This window comes from Helicoverpa zea, chromosome 12, assembly GCF_022581195.2.
Source record: "Helicoverpa zea isolate HzStark_Cry1AcR chromosome 12, ilHelZeax1.1, whole genome shotgun sequence".
Taxonomy (NCBI): domain Eukaryota; kingdom Metazoa; phylum Arthropoda; class Insecta; order Lepidoptera; family Noctuidae; genus Helicoverpa; species Helicoverpa zea.
In genome coordinates, this window is record NC_061463.1 from 9316683 (window position 1) to 9329350 (window position 12668).

Here is a 12668-nt window from a genome sequence, read left to right on the forward strand (position 1 = left end):
GTTATTAACAGAACTACTCACTCTACAAACATAAATAGGTGTTTTCGCGTACCAATAAAGCAATAACGAAAGTTAATGTACCTATTCAAAGAAGGAGCAATTCTACAATTTTCTTCAAACGATTGTTTGCATTCGCGTGACATGCCTGGAAGGTCATGTGCACATCATACGCGGCTTTATTGAGATAAACGCTCACCAATTTGTTAAAGTCACGTCTTGCTGTTGCGACTACATATTTCGATATTACGTGATAGAACTAGAGTTCTTTAATAAATCGGCTAACTATCACTGACATACTTTTTCAATTTGGATAAGTAGTTCCTGAGATGGACGCGTTAAACTAATTAAAGACAAGCTCCACTGATGTATAATACTATTGTTGCTCTTCTAAAAATAACGAACGAATATTGTTTGATATACAGTGGCGGATTAAGAGTATCCGAGGCCCTAAGCACTGAGCCTGTGTAGACCCTTTATTGCTTAAATGGAATGGAAAGTAGAAGAAATTGACCGACAAGAAATCGCGCGACGCCTATGTAGTTACAAATAGCGAAGCGAGCGCGAAATTTTAATTATTTTTAAAACTCAGAACCAAAATTACGTAAAATGTAGCCCAAACGTACTTAACTTTTTATTTGTTGACAAATGTAAAAGCGAGGACATACAGTTTCTGAATACGCGAGCGAAGCGAGCGGGAAATTTTGATTATTTTTTAAAACTCAGAACCAAAATTACGTCAAATGTAGCCCAAACGTACTTAACTTTTTGTTTGTTGACAAATGAAAAAACGAGGACATACAGTTTCTGAATACGCGAGCGAAGCGAGCGAGAAATCTTTATTATTTTTTAAGACTCAGAACCAAAATTACGTAAAAGGGCTACATTTCAAACCTTCATTTTTTCTGTTGGACAAGTAAGATCGATATATACGTAAGATCGATAACAACGTCGCGAAGCAAAGCTTCGCGGACCACTTGGACTGAATCCGGGGACCACCAGTGGTCCGCGGACCACCGGTTAAGAACCACTGATCTAAAGCACCCAAAATTTTCGGATATGATTGTTATATTGCACTCGTAGTTACAGCGTGAGCTTCCCAACGAGCAGTGCCGGCTTTAACTCTACTAGCGCCCTGGGCGAGATTTCTACGGCGCCCCCAACTGCAATTCAAACCCATCCGAAAAACAGGGACATACGTAGTGACCGATTGCGCGAGCGAAGCGAGCGCGATTTTTTTTATAGTCAACAAGTCAAAGCAAAAATTACGTAAAATGTAGCCCAATCGTACATAAGTTATTGCTGGTTGGTGAATGCAAAAACACGGGGACACAGGTTCTGATTGCGCGAGCGAAGCGAGCGCGAATTTTTTTGTATAATTAAAATTTTGGGACTTAAAGTAGTACCATAAATAGAAACTAGAAGTTACTTTCTTATTAATAAAAGGACTTAAAAACGACGCTACCTTTTTGCTAGGGTAGACAAAAAAAAAATTGAAAAATAAAAACAACTATAAAGTGAAACAAGCCCGAAAAAGCTTTTTTGAGATTTGGATCGCTAAAAGTCCTTAACATATATAATAAAAGGCGACTGTGAAGTGAAGAAGCCGCGAGCGAAGGGAACGCGAATTTTTTTGTGTAGTGGGACATTAAATTAAAAGTAGCTATATGTGAAAAAAAATGTAAGAGTTAAAGTAAAGAAACCGCGAGCGAAGCGAGCGCGAAAATTTTTCAGTTTTGGGACATAAAAGTAGTGTATCTAACGCGCCCGGCATTGTATGACAATACATTAATTTAATTGAAATTTCTTGGTCGAGGAGCGTATCGCGGCGCCCCTGAGCCCACGGGCGCCCGGGTTATTCGCACACCCTGCACCATAGGTTAAGGCGGCCCTGATGCTATCCATACATTTGGATACAGTTCTTGTAAGCTGCGATCTTTGATGAAAATTAAAATAAAAATAGGAGTAAAATTCTGATCAAGGATTGGTTGGGGGCGCCTGCGGCGCCCCTTATGTCCGGCGCCCTGGGCCGTCGCCCAACCGCGCCCTACCCTAAAGCCGTTACTGCCAACGAGTGTCCGATAGCGACTTCAACGCGCTATCGTTGCCTAATATAAAATAAGTAAGTAGTAAATAAAATGTAGGTAGGTATAAAATGAAACGCCAGCAGAGGATGGAGGCCCCTGGAGAACAGGGGCCCCAAGCACGTGCTTGTTGTGCTTATGCGTTAATCCGCCACTGTTGATATAGTAAGTAGGTGGCAATATACTATTATCTTAAGAGAATCACGTCATAGAAGATTTTTTTTTATTAAGATTTATCCTTATGTGACGAAGGTAGATAATTCCCTGAGGACGCTAGTGAAACCACGGGCGGAAGCCACTAATTTCTGTTTGACGTAAAATATGGAAAAAAAGCCTTCATTCATTATGATTTTCCCGGGTACTCTGTAAATATTCAATGTATTTCATAAATGCGCTTTAGAAGTGCTGATGGGGTGAATGAAAGAAAGAAGAAAATGAAGAGATAATATGGCGTTTATTAGTTCCTTAGATGTGTAAGAAAATGTTGTCTGAACAATTTGCGGAGTTAACATATAGATCTGAGTACATTTTGAGTAAAGGTTATCTTCATTAATAAAGTGTTTGGCAGATTGTAATCCATCTATCTAATCATCTATGATTAATTGTAATCTGTTCGTCTGTCTTTGTATCTATTTTGGATAAATATCTGAATTGCAGCTCTGGAAAGGAATCACAGTGCAATAGTCAGAAGGGATTCTTATTTAGAGCTTGAGTCGCATTTTTTTTTTGTTTAACTTTATACGTTGACATATAATATGAATAACATCATAAGTACTTTGTTTATTATGGTAAGCTTGTAAAAGATACCAGGTACACAAATAAGAGCCTCCTTTTCTGAAGTCGATTAAGAACAGAACGGGGTATTTCTATAAACGTGCGATTATTTAGTCGTCAGTCGCGTTCACAGCATCCCGGCTTTAGTTGGGATAACGCTTGACGGACAATATCTCGCTCGTATATCTGTCGGTATCGGCAGCCGTTATCATCGTCCGATACCATGCTCTCGATAAAATTGAAGGCTTTACCTACTATATCTTACTTTTGTGCCGGATCGCAACAGTGACGATAGTGCGGTCAAAATGAATTGTAAGTCCATTTTGATTATTATATAATTGATTCTCGGTTTTACCTAATTATGTAAGAAGGCAAAAGTTTTGTTGTTATTGTGTTAATTTTGAAAAAAAAATGCTCTTGTAATGATTGCAATATAGTTTAGGATTACAGGATAAATTGAAATTAAAATGTTATGTAAGTTTGGTCAAACTTCGCAACTTCGCTATGCTAAAAGTCGTTTTACTTAAAGCTAGCTAGTATCTCCATTTGGAAAACAATGATTAAATCTTAACGACTAATTCCACAACTTCTGTCACATACACATCTCGTACAGATAGACAGTGAAACTAACTTTACATTTTGAAATTGAACCCAAATCTACTTAGTTCCGTCCCCTATTGTTTCAACTAAAGTTGGCAACAATTTTAGTATGCAGATTGTGGATTCTGTATGAAATTGACGAGTCCTGAATGATAACGTAATCTATGTATTGGCTATCATACTTGGAAACATGTGTGTTTGTATGTTTGTTAATATAATTATGCAAATCAAGGAGTAGGTTGGTCGTGGACCGGAATATCTTCTTTGAACTAGGGGGCGGTTCGACGGAAGAGTAACATTATTGGATTAATTTAGACCTGATTGATGAACTTGATGAACACCTTGGCCGGTGTTATTTGGAAATTGGTAGTGTAATTAGTTTTAGAGGGTGTTCTAATTAAGTGGAACTTTAAACTATGGTAAGATTGTTATACCCATAACTATGTACATAGATCTACGTCATTGTTATTAACTTGAATAGGTACCCGAGTACCTAAGTATATTAGATTCAGGTAATTGTAACCTTTATTAAAGTGACAAAAAAGAATATGTGAAAGATTATTTGCAACATCTACCATACGTAATAATTACCACTTGCGACATGTAGAAAATTTGTAAAACAATAAAACATCCTGAGAGGAACAATTCGCTCCAAAACTTACATAAATCTACAGTATAATTAGGAATAATTTCAAAAGCTGAACGTAATTCTTGTCAGTTCTTCACCTATCTTTCATAATCCCAAAAGGGGCTTACAAATAATCACTTAAGCATCAAGGAAGCAGACAGCAGACCTACTAAATATTAATGCCCTGTTAACATTCCAGCTGCCCTCTGGCTGTTATGTATAGCGGCTGCGCTCGCCAGCTGCTCCGGGGTCTCAATCCCCTTGAGACAAGACCCGGAGACTCTCTGCAGGAACCAGGAAGATTTCCTAAGGATCGCCAGTGTTGAGAGCTGCTTCTTGTACTATCAGTGCTATTCGGGACGTTCGTATCTGATGCAATGTCCTCCGCACACGTGGTTCAATGAACAGGAGCAGGTGAGGATAAGTTTTTAACGATTGTTTTTTGTTGTCTGTTTGCAATTCAAGGTTTCAGGTAGACTTAAAACTATTTTTTCTTTACCCACCATCACCCTCTGAGCCTTTTTCCCAACTATGTTGGGGTCGGCTTCCAGCCTAACCGGATTCAACTGAGTACCGGTGCTTTACAAGAAGCGACTGCCTATCTGACCTCCTCAACACAGTTACCCGGGCAGCCCATTTTTTTTTTACCCACCATTAGTAAAAAATAATGGTTTTAGGATCTGATTTAATTGACGACTTTAATAAATTGCTCGTGATGTGATGTGACCTAGATAATAACTTGGCTGTACATCTCTATGGTAATTAGCTTTCATTCATCGCATAATCGCATTTAAGCAATGCATTCGTAGATTTGTAGTTTTTTCCTCATTTCAAATCGTTATCTACCAATATGCGTCCCAAAATTCTAGAGACAACTAATATTTCCACTACGCCTTCAGTTATCTTTATCAACAGTAGTTTGACAGTATCTGACAGCCATGTGTCGATACTCGATGTTATATCGATAAACAAAACACGCAGCGCATCACGCGAGCCTATGATGAATGATCTTCCATGTTACGAAACTTCGAGATACAATTCAGATAATGTACGAAAAAAATAGAAAAACGATCGCAACAATAAAAAAAGGAAATGATCTGATTTCTTAAAAGGTTAAACAATTATAAGAATAAACACTCTTATCTCTATGAGAATATTAAAAGGAGCTATTCATTCTAATTCCAGGTATGCGACTGGACCGCCGCTCCATCCCACTGCGTTCACCCAGAACCTGAACCAGAGCCTGAGCCTGAACCCGAGCCAGAACCTGAACCCGAGCCTGAACCCGAACCCGAGTCTGAATCTGAGGAACAAGAAGTGGAGCCCGAGCCATTGGAAGACAGCGAAGGCTCCGGCGAGGAATGGCAAGATGACGCCATCAAACGCTACGTAAAACGCTTCAGAGGAATCAAACAAGAAGACATCCAAGAAGATGAAGAACAAGAAGAGGTGAAAAAGATAAGACAAGAAGAGGACGATGAATTCGACGGAGAATATTTGGAAGATAACCGCAAAGCACAGGAAGAGATCGTCGATGAGCAAGAAGATGATTTACTCGAAAAAGCTAAGAGGCTGATGAGGCAAGAAGCTGACGACGAAGATGCTGACGATGAGGAAGAATCAAAGAAGCGTCAAGAAGAAGTTGAGGAAGATTCAGATGACGAAGAAGCCAAGAAAAAGAAACGCCAAGAAGAGAATGACGATGATGAAAATGATGACGATGAGGAAGCCAAGAAACGTCAGGAAGAAGCTGATGATGAAGAATTAGAGGATGAAGAAGCAAAGAAGAAACGCCAAGATGAAAATGAGGATGATGATGATGAGGACGAGGGAGCCAGAAAACGTCAAGAGGAAGATGATGATGAGGCTGACGATGAAGAAGAAGCTAAGCAACGTCAGGAGGAGAACGAGGATGAGAATGAATCAGAAGTCGAAGAATCTAAACGCCAAGAGGAAGACGAAGACGTTGAGGAGCAATCTGATGATGAGGTAAAACGTAAGAAGCGTCAAGCGGAAGATGATGATGAGGAGGATGATGACGAAGAGTCTAAGAAGCGTCAAGAAGAAGATGATGATGAGGAAGCAGATGATGAAGACTCTAAGAAGCGTCAAGAAGAAGATGATGATGAGGAAGCAGATGCCAATGATGAGGTAAAGCGTAAGAAACGTCAAGTGGAAGATGAGGATGACGAGGATGATGATGAAGAGGCTAAGAAGCGTCAAGAAGATGACGACGATGATTGGGATGATGATGAAGAGGAACTCAAACGTAAGAAACGTCAGGCAGAAGATGAGGATGACGATGAAGATGAAGATGAGTCTAACAAGCGCCAAGAAGAAGATGATGACGAAAATGACGATGATGATGATGACGTAAAACGCAAGAAGCGTCAAGCTGACGATGAAGATGATGATGAAGACGACGACGAGGAACAACTCAAACGTAGGAAACGTCAGGTTGAATCTGATGATGAAGCAGAAAGTGAGATCGAGCCAAGGAAAAGACAGGAAGACGCCGAAGATGACGAGGCAGCTGATGACGCTGAGGATGCTGACGAAGGAGACGAATCCAAGAGAAGCCAGGAAGAGGAGGACGACGAACAAGCCAGTGACGAGAATGACGAAAGCAATGACGAAAGCAATGACGAAAATGACGATGAACAAGATGACGATGAATCAGATATTGAGGAGTTGAGGGCAAAGAAGTTCTTCAAAAGCTTATTCAGAATTTAAACTCAGAAAGACTTCGGTAGCATTGACAAATGCTATCTTGAAGAGCCTTCAGAAGTCATAGAAGTAATTAGTTTTAATTTATTTAAGTTTAGAAAAACACTTTGTGCAATTTTGTAAATATTTATTGTTGTTATTACATTAATTAGTTATTGACCGTGTTTGTTTTATTTTATTTTTTGACCAGGAGATCATTATTTTATATTCATCGTTTGGCTTCGCCGTGTCTTTGAACAAACGTCTATGATGGAGTGTATTTGTATTGCGGTCCACTAGCCGGACTTACTTTATTTAGCCATTTTGCCTTAATTTTTTGGACATCATTCATTTCGTACCCAAAATTGAAAGTGCCGGGGCCGTAATGTGATGTTCAAACATTGTGGGATTTTTGTATTGTCAAAGTCCGATAGCAGCCTGAGGGTTAATTGTAGACGATTCTTGTAATAGTAAAAAATCTTCAGGGCATTATTCTCTACGAGAATCTACTATATTTTTACTTTGGCCGGCACTTTCATTTTTGGGTGCAAAATGTTCGAGACTTGAATGATCTCCTTTGATATCTAATGAGGTTGGCAGCAATAACAGGCCCCTCTTCTCCACTGGGCACTATGGGCAAGTGCCCAGGGCCCCGCGATCGAATGGGGCCCCCTAGTTCCTGCCAGATTACCAAATGATAACCGATATTTAGGTATTACCGAAAAACATTAATTTTGAGAAATCTGATGATAATGACCAATTAAAAGAATGATAATGAACATTTAAAAGAATACTTTAAAAATGTTCAAGCACCTAACAGTGTACAGGAACTAAGTATATAATCTATTAAAGCAAAACAAAATTGAAGACACAGTTCCTAACGTAGAAATTGCATTGAGAATATTTTTAAGCATGATGATAACTAACTGCAGCGGAGAACGCTCCTTCTCCAAATTGAAACGAATAAACAATGAGTTAAGAAGTACAATGCTTCAAGAGAGATTAACTAGTTTGTCGCTGATGTCCATAGAATGTGATATTCTCAATTCCATAGATTTTGAAGAAGTGATTAACGATTTTGCTCATCTTAAATCTAGAAGGGTAACTTTGCAATCAACATAGAGTTAATCTAAGGATTTTATGCAAGGCTAGTTACTTTTGTAGATTATTTTTTATATATCCTATTTTTTTATAAAATCTTTTGCAAAAAAGCGGGCACCTATGCAAAATCTTGGTTTTAAGGACTTTACGTGCATTTGACAGGGTTTTAATGACTGAAGTATGCTACTAGCATCAAAAGGGTTATCCAGGCATGCGTGAGACTGTATTCTAAATTTAAATTTTGGATAAATGCTAAGAAACTGGTTGAACCTTGCTTGGGACTATTTCCTGGTAGAAAGTTCGTCGGCGTTTTGAAAAGTTTTTGACCTGATTTTCAGAAAACTGATAATGCAGTTTAAATGAATGATTAATGTACATTTCTGTTACGTCAAAATAGTTTTGAAAAACTACGCATATTTAATAAAATTTTCACCTGCTCTAAATGGTACATACTGATGATTGATTTCAATATTAAGAGTTACGGTATTTTTGTGTAAAGCTTTCGATCGTTTAGATATTATACCCAGGTGGTTTTAAATATCCCTTCCTAATAAATAAACATGATTAAGAGGTGTATCAGTACTTTAGGCTGCGACAAAACCACTTTAAAGTTAGCAGTGCCGATCACAACTCGTCTCCTATCAGAGTTTGAAAAATCTTGAAATTCTACAAAATACAGAAATTAACGGATAGACTGTAAGCATGAAGTATTGAGGTCTCGTAACCACTGATTTTTAAACAACCGCGCCTCCGGGGGAACCCCGCAGATCTCTGAAGATCTATGAGTCTGAGCGTTCAAATAACGTGTTTTCATCAAACGGACATTTTGTGAAATAAACCTGCCTGCGCCGAGGTTTTCGTGTATCTACAGCACTTTCCTGCTTAAATCATAACAATAATTGGCTACCTGCTCATTTCTTAAGAAACATATCTTCGGCCAATAATTTTGAATTCACGACACCTTTCTAAAACATAGTTTAGTAACCCGACACCTATGGAGTTATCGAAAGCTTCAACGCGGCAATAATTTTACTTTTTGCATAGCTTTAACCCTCCTCAACATTTTTCATATGGTTAATTTAATATTTATCCCAAAATTCGGTATTTTCTAAATGTCAAAATCTGATAGGAGAGGAGTTGTGATCGGCACTGCTAACTTCAAATTGGTTTTGTCGCAGTCCAAAGTACTGAGACTCCTCTAAATTGTGTTTGTTTATCAGAAAGGGATACTTTAAACCGCATGGGTACAATATCTAAACAATAGAAGGCTTTACACAAAAATACCGAAACTCTTAACATTGCCATCAACATCATTATACATAGACCATTTAGAGCAGGTGAAAATTTTACCAAAGACGCATAGTTCTTAAAAAATGTTTTGATGTAAAAGAAAGGTTCATTAATCATTCATTTAAACTGCATTATCAGTTTTCTGAAAATCAGGTCAAAAACTTTTCAAAACGCCGACGAACTTTCTACCAGGAATGAATCCCAAGCAAGGTTTAACCAGTTTCTTAGCATTTCTCCAAAATTCAAATTTAGAATACACTCTCACGCATGCTTGGCTAACTTTTTTGATACTAGTAACATACTACAGTCATTAAAACCCTTTGAAATTCACGTAAAGTCCTTAAAACCAAGATTTCGAGTAGGCGCCCGCTTTTTTTGCAAAAGAGTGTAGTTAGTAACTAAATAAAAATAAATTTAGAACCTTGTTTGTCTATTTTCTTTATACGAGGGTTAAGAACTAGAGTAGCGTAAGGCCAAAATGACAACTTCTCAGGAGAGCCCGAAAACAACTCAAATTTACCTACTGTTATCTTATAGCCCTTTTTGTGGGGTAAATCTATAGTAGTTAGATATCTGATTTTTACTAATAATAAAACTTTATTTATCGGCTACAGAATAATGTAACTTTTTGGTCAATCAAAATACGGTTTCATTTTAATAAAATTTATTTTTCAAAAACTGGTTGACATACGTCATTTTAGCTGTTCCATAAATTAGTGCCATAGTACCGTATCCCACCCTTACGTTTTTTTGGCAGGAAGAAAAATTACGGAAGCTTACGAAACAAGGACAGTAACGGTACTTTACGTTTATTTGGCACGAAACAAACTAAGCCTACATAATCAAACTTTCTGCACTATTAACGTATGGCAAGATACGTTATTTAAGCGATTACATTGAAGGCATATTTTGGTGTCTTATTCGCTCTGTAAATCGAGTTACGATCGTTGTGCTCGTAATTTTTTTGAGAAAATAATGTCAAGATTGTTGTAAGCAGAAACACTTCATTTTGGCAATAAACAAATATCTTTTTTTATATACGTTATTGTTGTACTAAGCAATCAACACACTACATCGATCCAGTTTTTTGGCACATAAAAATATGGGGATTAAATAAACGAATGGTGAAAAAAAAATTTTTTTGTATTTTTGCCCTTACGCTACTCTAGTTCTTAACCCACGAATATTATAACTAAATAGTGTTTTCTCAAGGTCACAGGGGCCCCATGATCCTAATGTGCCCAGGGCCTCAAATAGTTTAAAGACGGCCCTGAGCAATGATCCCGGTGTAACGCTAAATTACTTCTTTTCTTTTCTCTTATGACGTAAACGCATGACTATGGACTTTATTGCTATTAAAATAAATTTCATATTACTTGTCAAATATTCTTTCTTCTTTTAGTTAAGGTTTTGCTAAGAACGGCAACCTTTATTTTGAATGCTTGCCGGGGTCACATAATTTATCTCTGCTTTACACATGTGTTCCAATTATTAAAATGTAAAATAATTCCTGTGGCTAAACCAATGGATGGTCTTGGTTCAATTTTTTTGAATTCGTTATAGAATACCTTAAAATATGTATATGTGGTAGGATTTAATGTGATTGGGTACACCCGATATAAATAAAAAATTAAAACCACAATAATCAATTTTAAGAATTTATTACATCATTTATTATAGTACAAAATAATCCTCAAATACAATAATTATTTAGGTATAAGTAACACAACCAAAGCAAAATATTAAAAATTGGATTTGAGATGTTCATGTCACCGTAGGCCACGATAATGTCGGCCGTAAATGCATTTAGGACATAAAGTAAGTTTATATTGGTATTTAGTTAACTAAAGTATGACTGTTTTGTTAGAGTTATTCTACTCATTGGCAGTAAAATTCTTACAATACTGGCAATTTCTCCTCCGCGAACCAGATAGTCGTGGTGCGTCCCACACTATAAGCAATAAGCTAGAATATAAAAAATAAACTTCTAAAATTGTACACAACATACCAACAGCTTCAAAAATAAAGTACAAATAGACTGAGCGGTGATTGTGTGACCGACGGCACTCGGGTACCGCGGCTGACACAACGCTACCGATAATTTATAAAGTCAAATGTTTCTGTTAGCAACACAAAGTCCATTACAAATATCCTTATAGTCAAGTACGTGTTCGAGTACAGAGCCGCGAAGCCAAGCCGCACGTACGGAATACCGTAAGATTATATATTAAAACTTTATCATGGTCCACCTAACGCACAGTATAAAAGATGCAATGAGTAGATAAGATATGTGATGTGTTAAAATATACATAATAGTTGCTCTGTGGCACTGGAATTACTTACTAACAATTTGAATAACGCATAGCGCTGTTAACATTAGCACGAGTTAACGCAAACGAACAATATCACAAGTCACGATCAGCAGACAATTCCAACCGCCACAGAACTATATAAGCCTACCCCTAAAGCGAATACAATAGTAGTAAAGTACTTGTGTAAATCTAGCGGTTTATAACAAATAACCATACTTTGACCAGACATTTGCTAAAACCTTCCGCGATCGACACGACCGAGCAATGAGCGGTTTTAAAAAACATTTAATTAGCATTAGCAAAACTACTCTCTTCTACCGACGCACTGCGCGGTCGTATCTTACAGTCGAATCGAAAAATATCACCAGTTTTTTTATTTCGCCACATCCGCGCCAACATGGGACAATCAAAAAGGTAATTAAAACTACAAAATATTTTACAACATAAACTCATAATGAAACATCATAATCGATAATAGCGAGACAAATGGTAGTTACGAAATAAATAATTCAAATAAAACGACTATATACAAACATTTAGATGCGGGCGCGGGTGTGACGAGCTCCGTCTAACAATTCCTGCGTCCAAATCCATCAGTTGACTACTTGGCTATCGTCTACGGCGGTTACATGAAAATATCACGAGCGCGAATACATCGTTAGGTACGTACATACCGTTAGTACAAATTTATTTTACTATAGAATATAAGCGTGCTCTTAACAATAATTGTATCAAATCCATTGACGACATGATTGAGTAAAAAAGTACGAAAGAGCTGCGGTTGTACAAAATGTGTGTAGTATGTGTTGTGTGGCGCGTCAGAACAGACCGACGTCCTTCTTCATGTTGGTCTGCTTCCACGCCGGGAGCACTGAGAACTCTTCTTTGGTCATGCCGAAAGCCTCCTGTAATCACAAAATAATAATTATGAGAAGGTGATTAAATGTAGTTAACACATCTTGAAAAACCAGTAAATATTACCTTGGGTTTTGCTAGAGTAATTGGCAACCTTCACCGAAATGACCACTTCCGTGCATATAATTTATAGTGCAAGTCTTATTTTACAACACTAACAGTGTCAACCGCAGTCTCCGCAGATTTTGTCAATCATATGAGATGTTATTTCAACGACAACCAAGTCGATAACCTTTTTTTGACGATGTAAAATGCTCTGCG

At 37.6% G+C, this 12668-nt stretch overlaps 2 protein-coding genes across 10 annotated transcripts in view; one reads left to right on the top strand and one right to left on the bottom strand.

Moving 5' to 3' along the window:
* The first annotated feature begins 3050 nt into the window (after positions 1–3050).
* On the top strand, positions 3051–6970 carry LOC124635137 (sarcoplasmic reticulum histidine-rich calcium-binding protein-like). 2 transcript variants are annotated; one of them, XM_047170942.1, is made up of 4 exons: positions 3051–3167; positions 4283–4497; positions 5269–5899; positions 6047–6970. In XM_047170942.1, exons 1-4 carry the CDS (start codon positions 3161–3163, stop codon positions 6814–6816), a joined length of 1623 nt encoding a protein of 540 aa, XP_047026898.1. In that variant the 5' UTR covers positions 3051–3160; the 3' UTR covers positions 6817–6970. The 2 variants fall into 2 exon arrangements, with proteins under 2 accessions (XP_047026898.1, XP_047026897.1); XM_047170941.1 differs by having other exon boundaries at positions 5269–6970.
* A 3855-nt stretch (positions 6971–10825) lies between these two features.
* LOC124635134 (supervillin-like) overlaps positions 10826–12668 on the bottom strand; it is a 206710-nt gene continuing 204867 nt past the window's right edge. For all 8 annotated transcript variants that reach the window (XM_047170931.1, XM_047170929.1, XM_047170930.1 and 5 more), the window contains one exon: positions 10826–12397. In XM_047170931.1, the coding sequence (XP_047026887.1) occupies positions 12311–12397 (87 nt within the window). In that variant the 3' untranslated portion in view covers positions 10826–12310. The remainder of the gene's footprint in view (positions 12398–12668) is intronic.

Coding starts and splice junctions, on each gene's coding strand:
- LOC124635137 (XM_047170941.1), top strand. Junction 4,498..5,268: donor GGTTCAATGAACAGGAGCAG/GTGAGGATAAGT, acceptor TTCTAATTCCAG/GTATGCGACTGGACCGCCGC.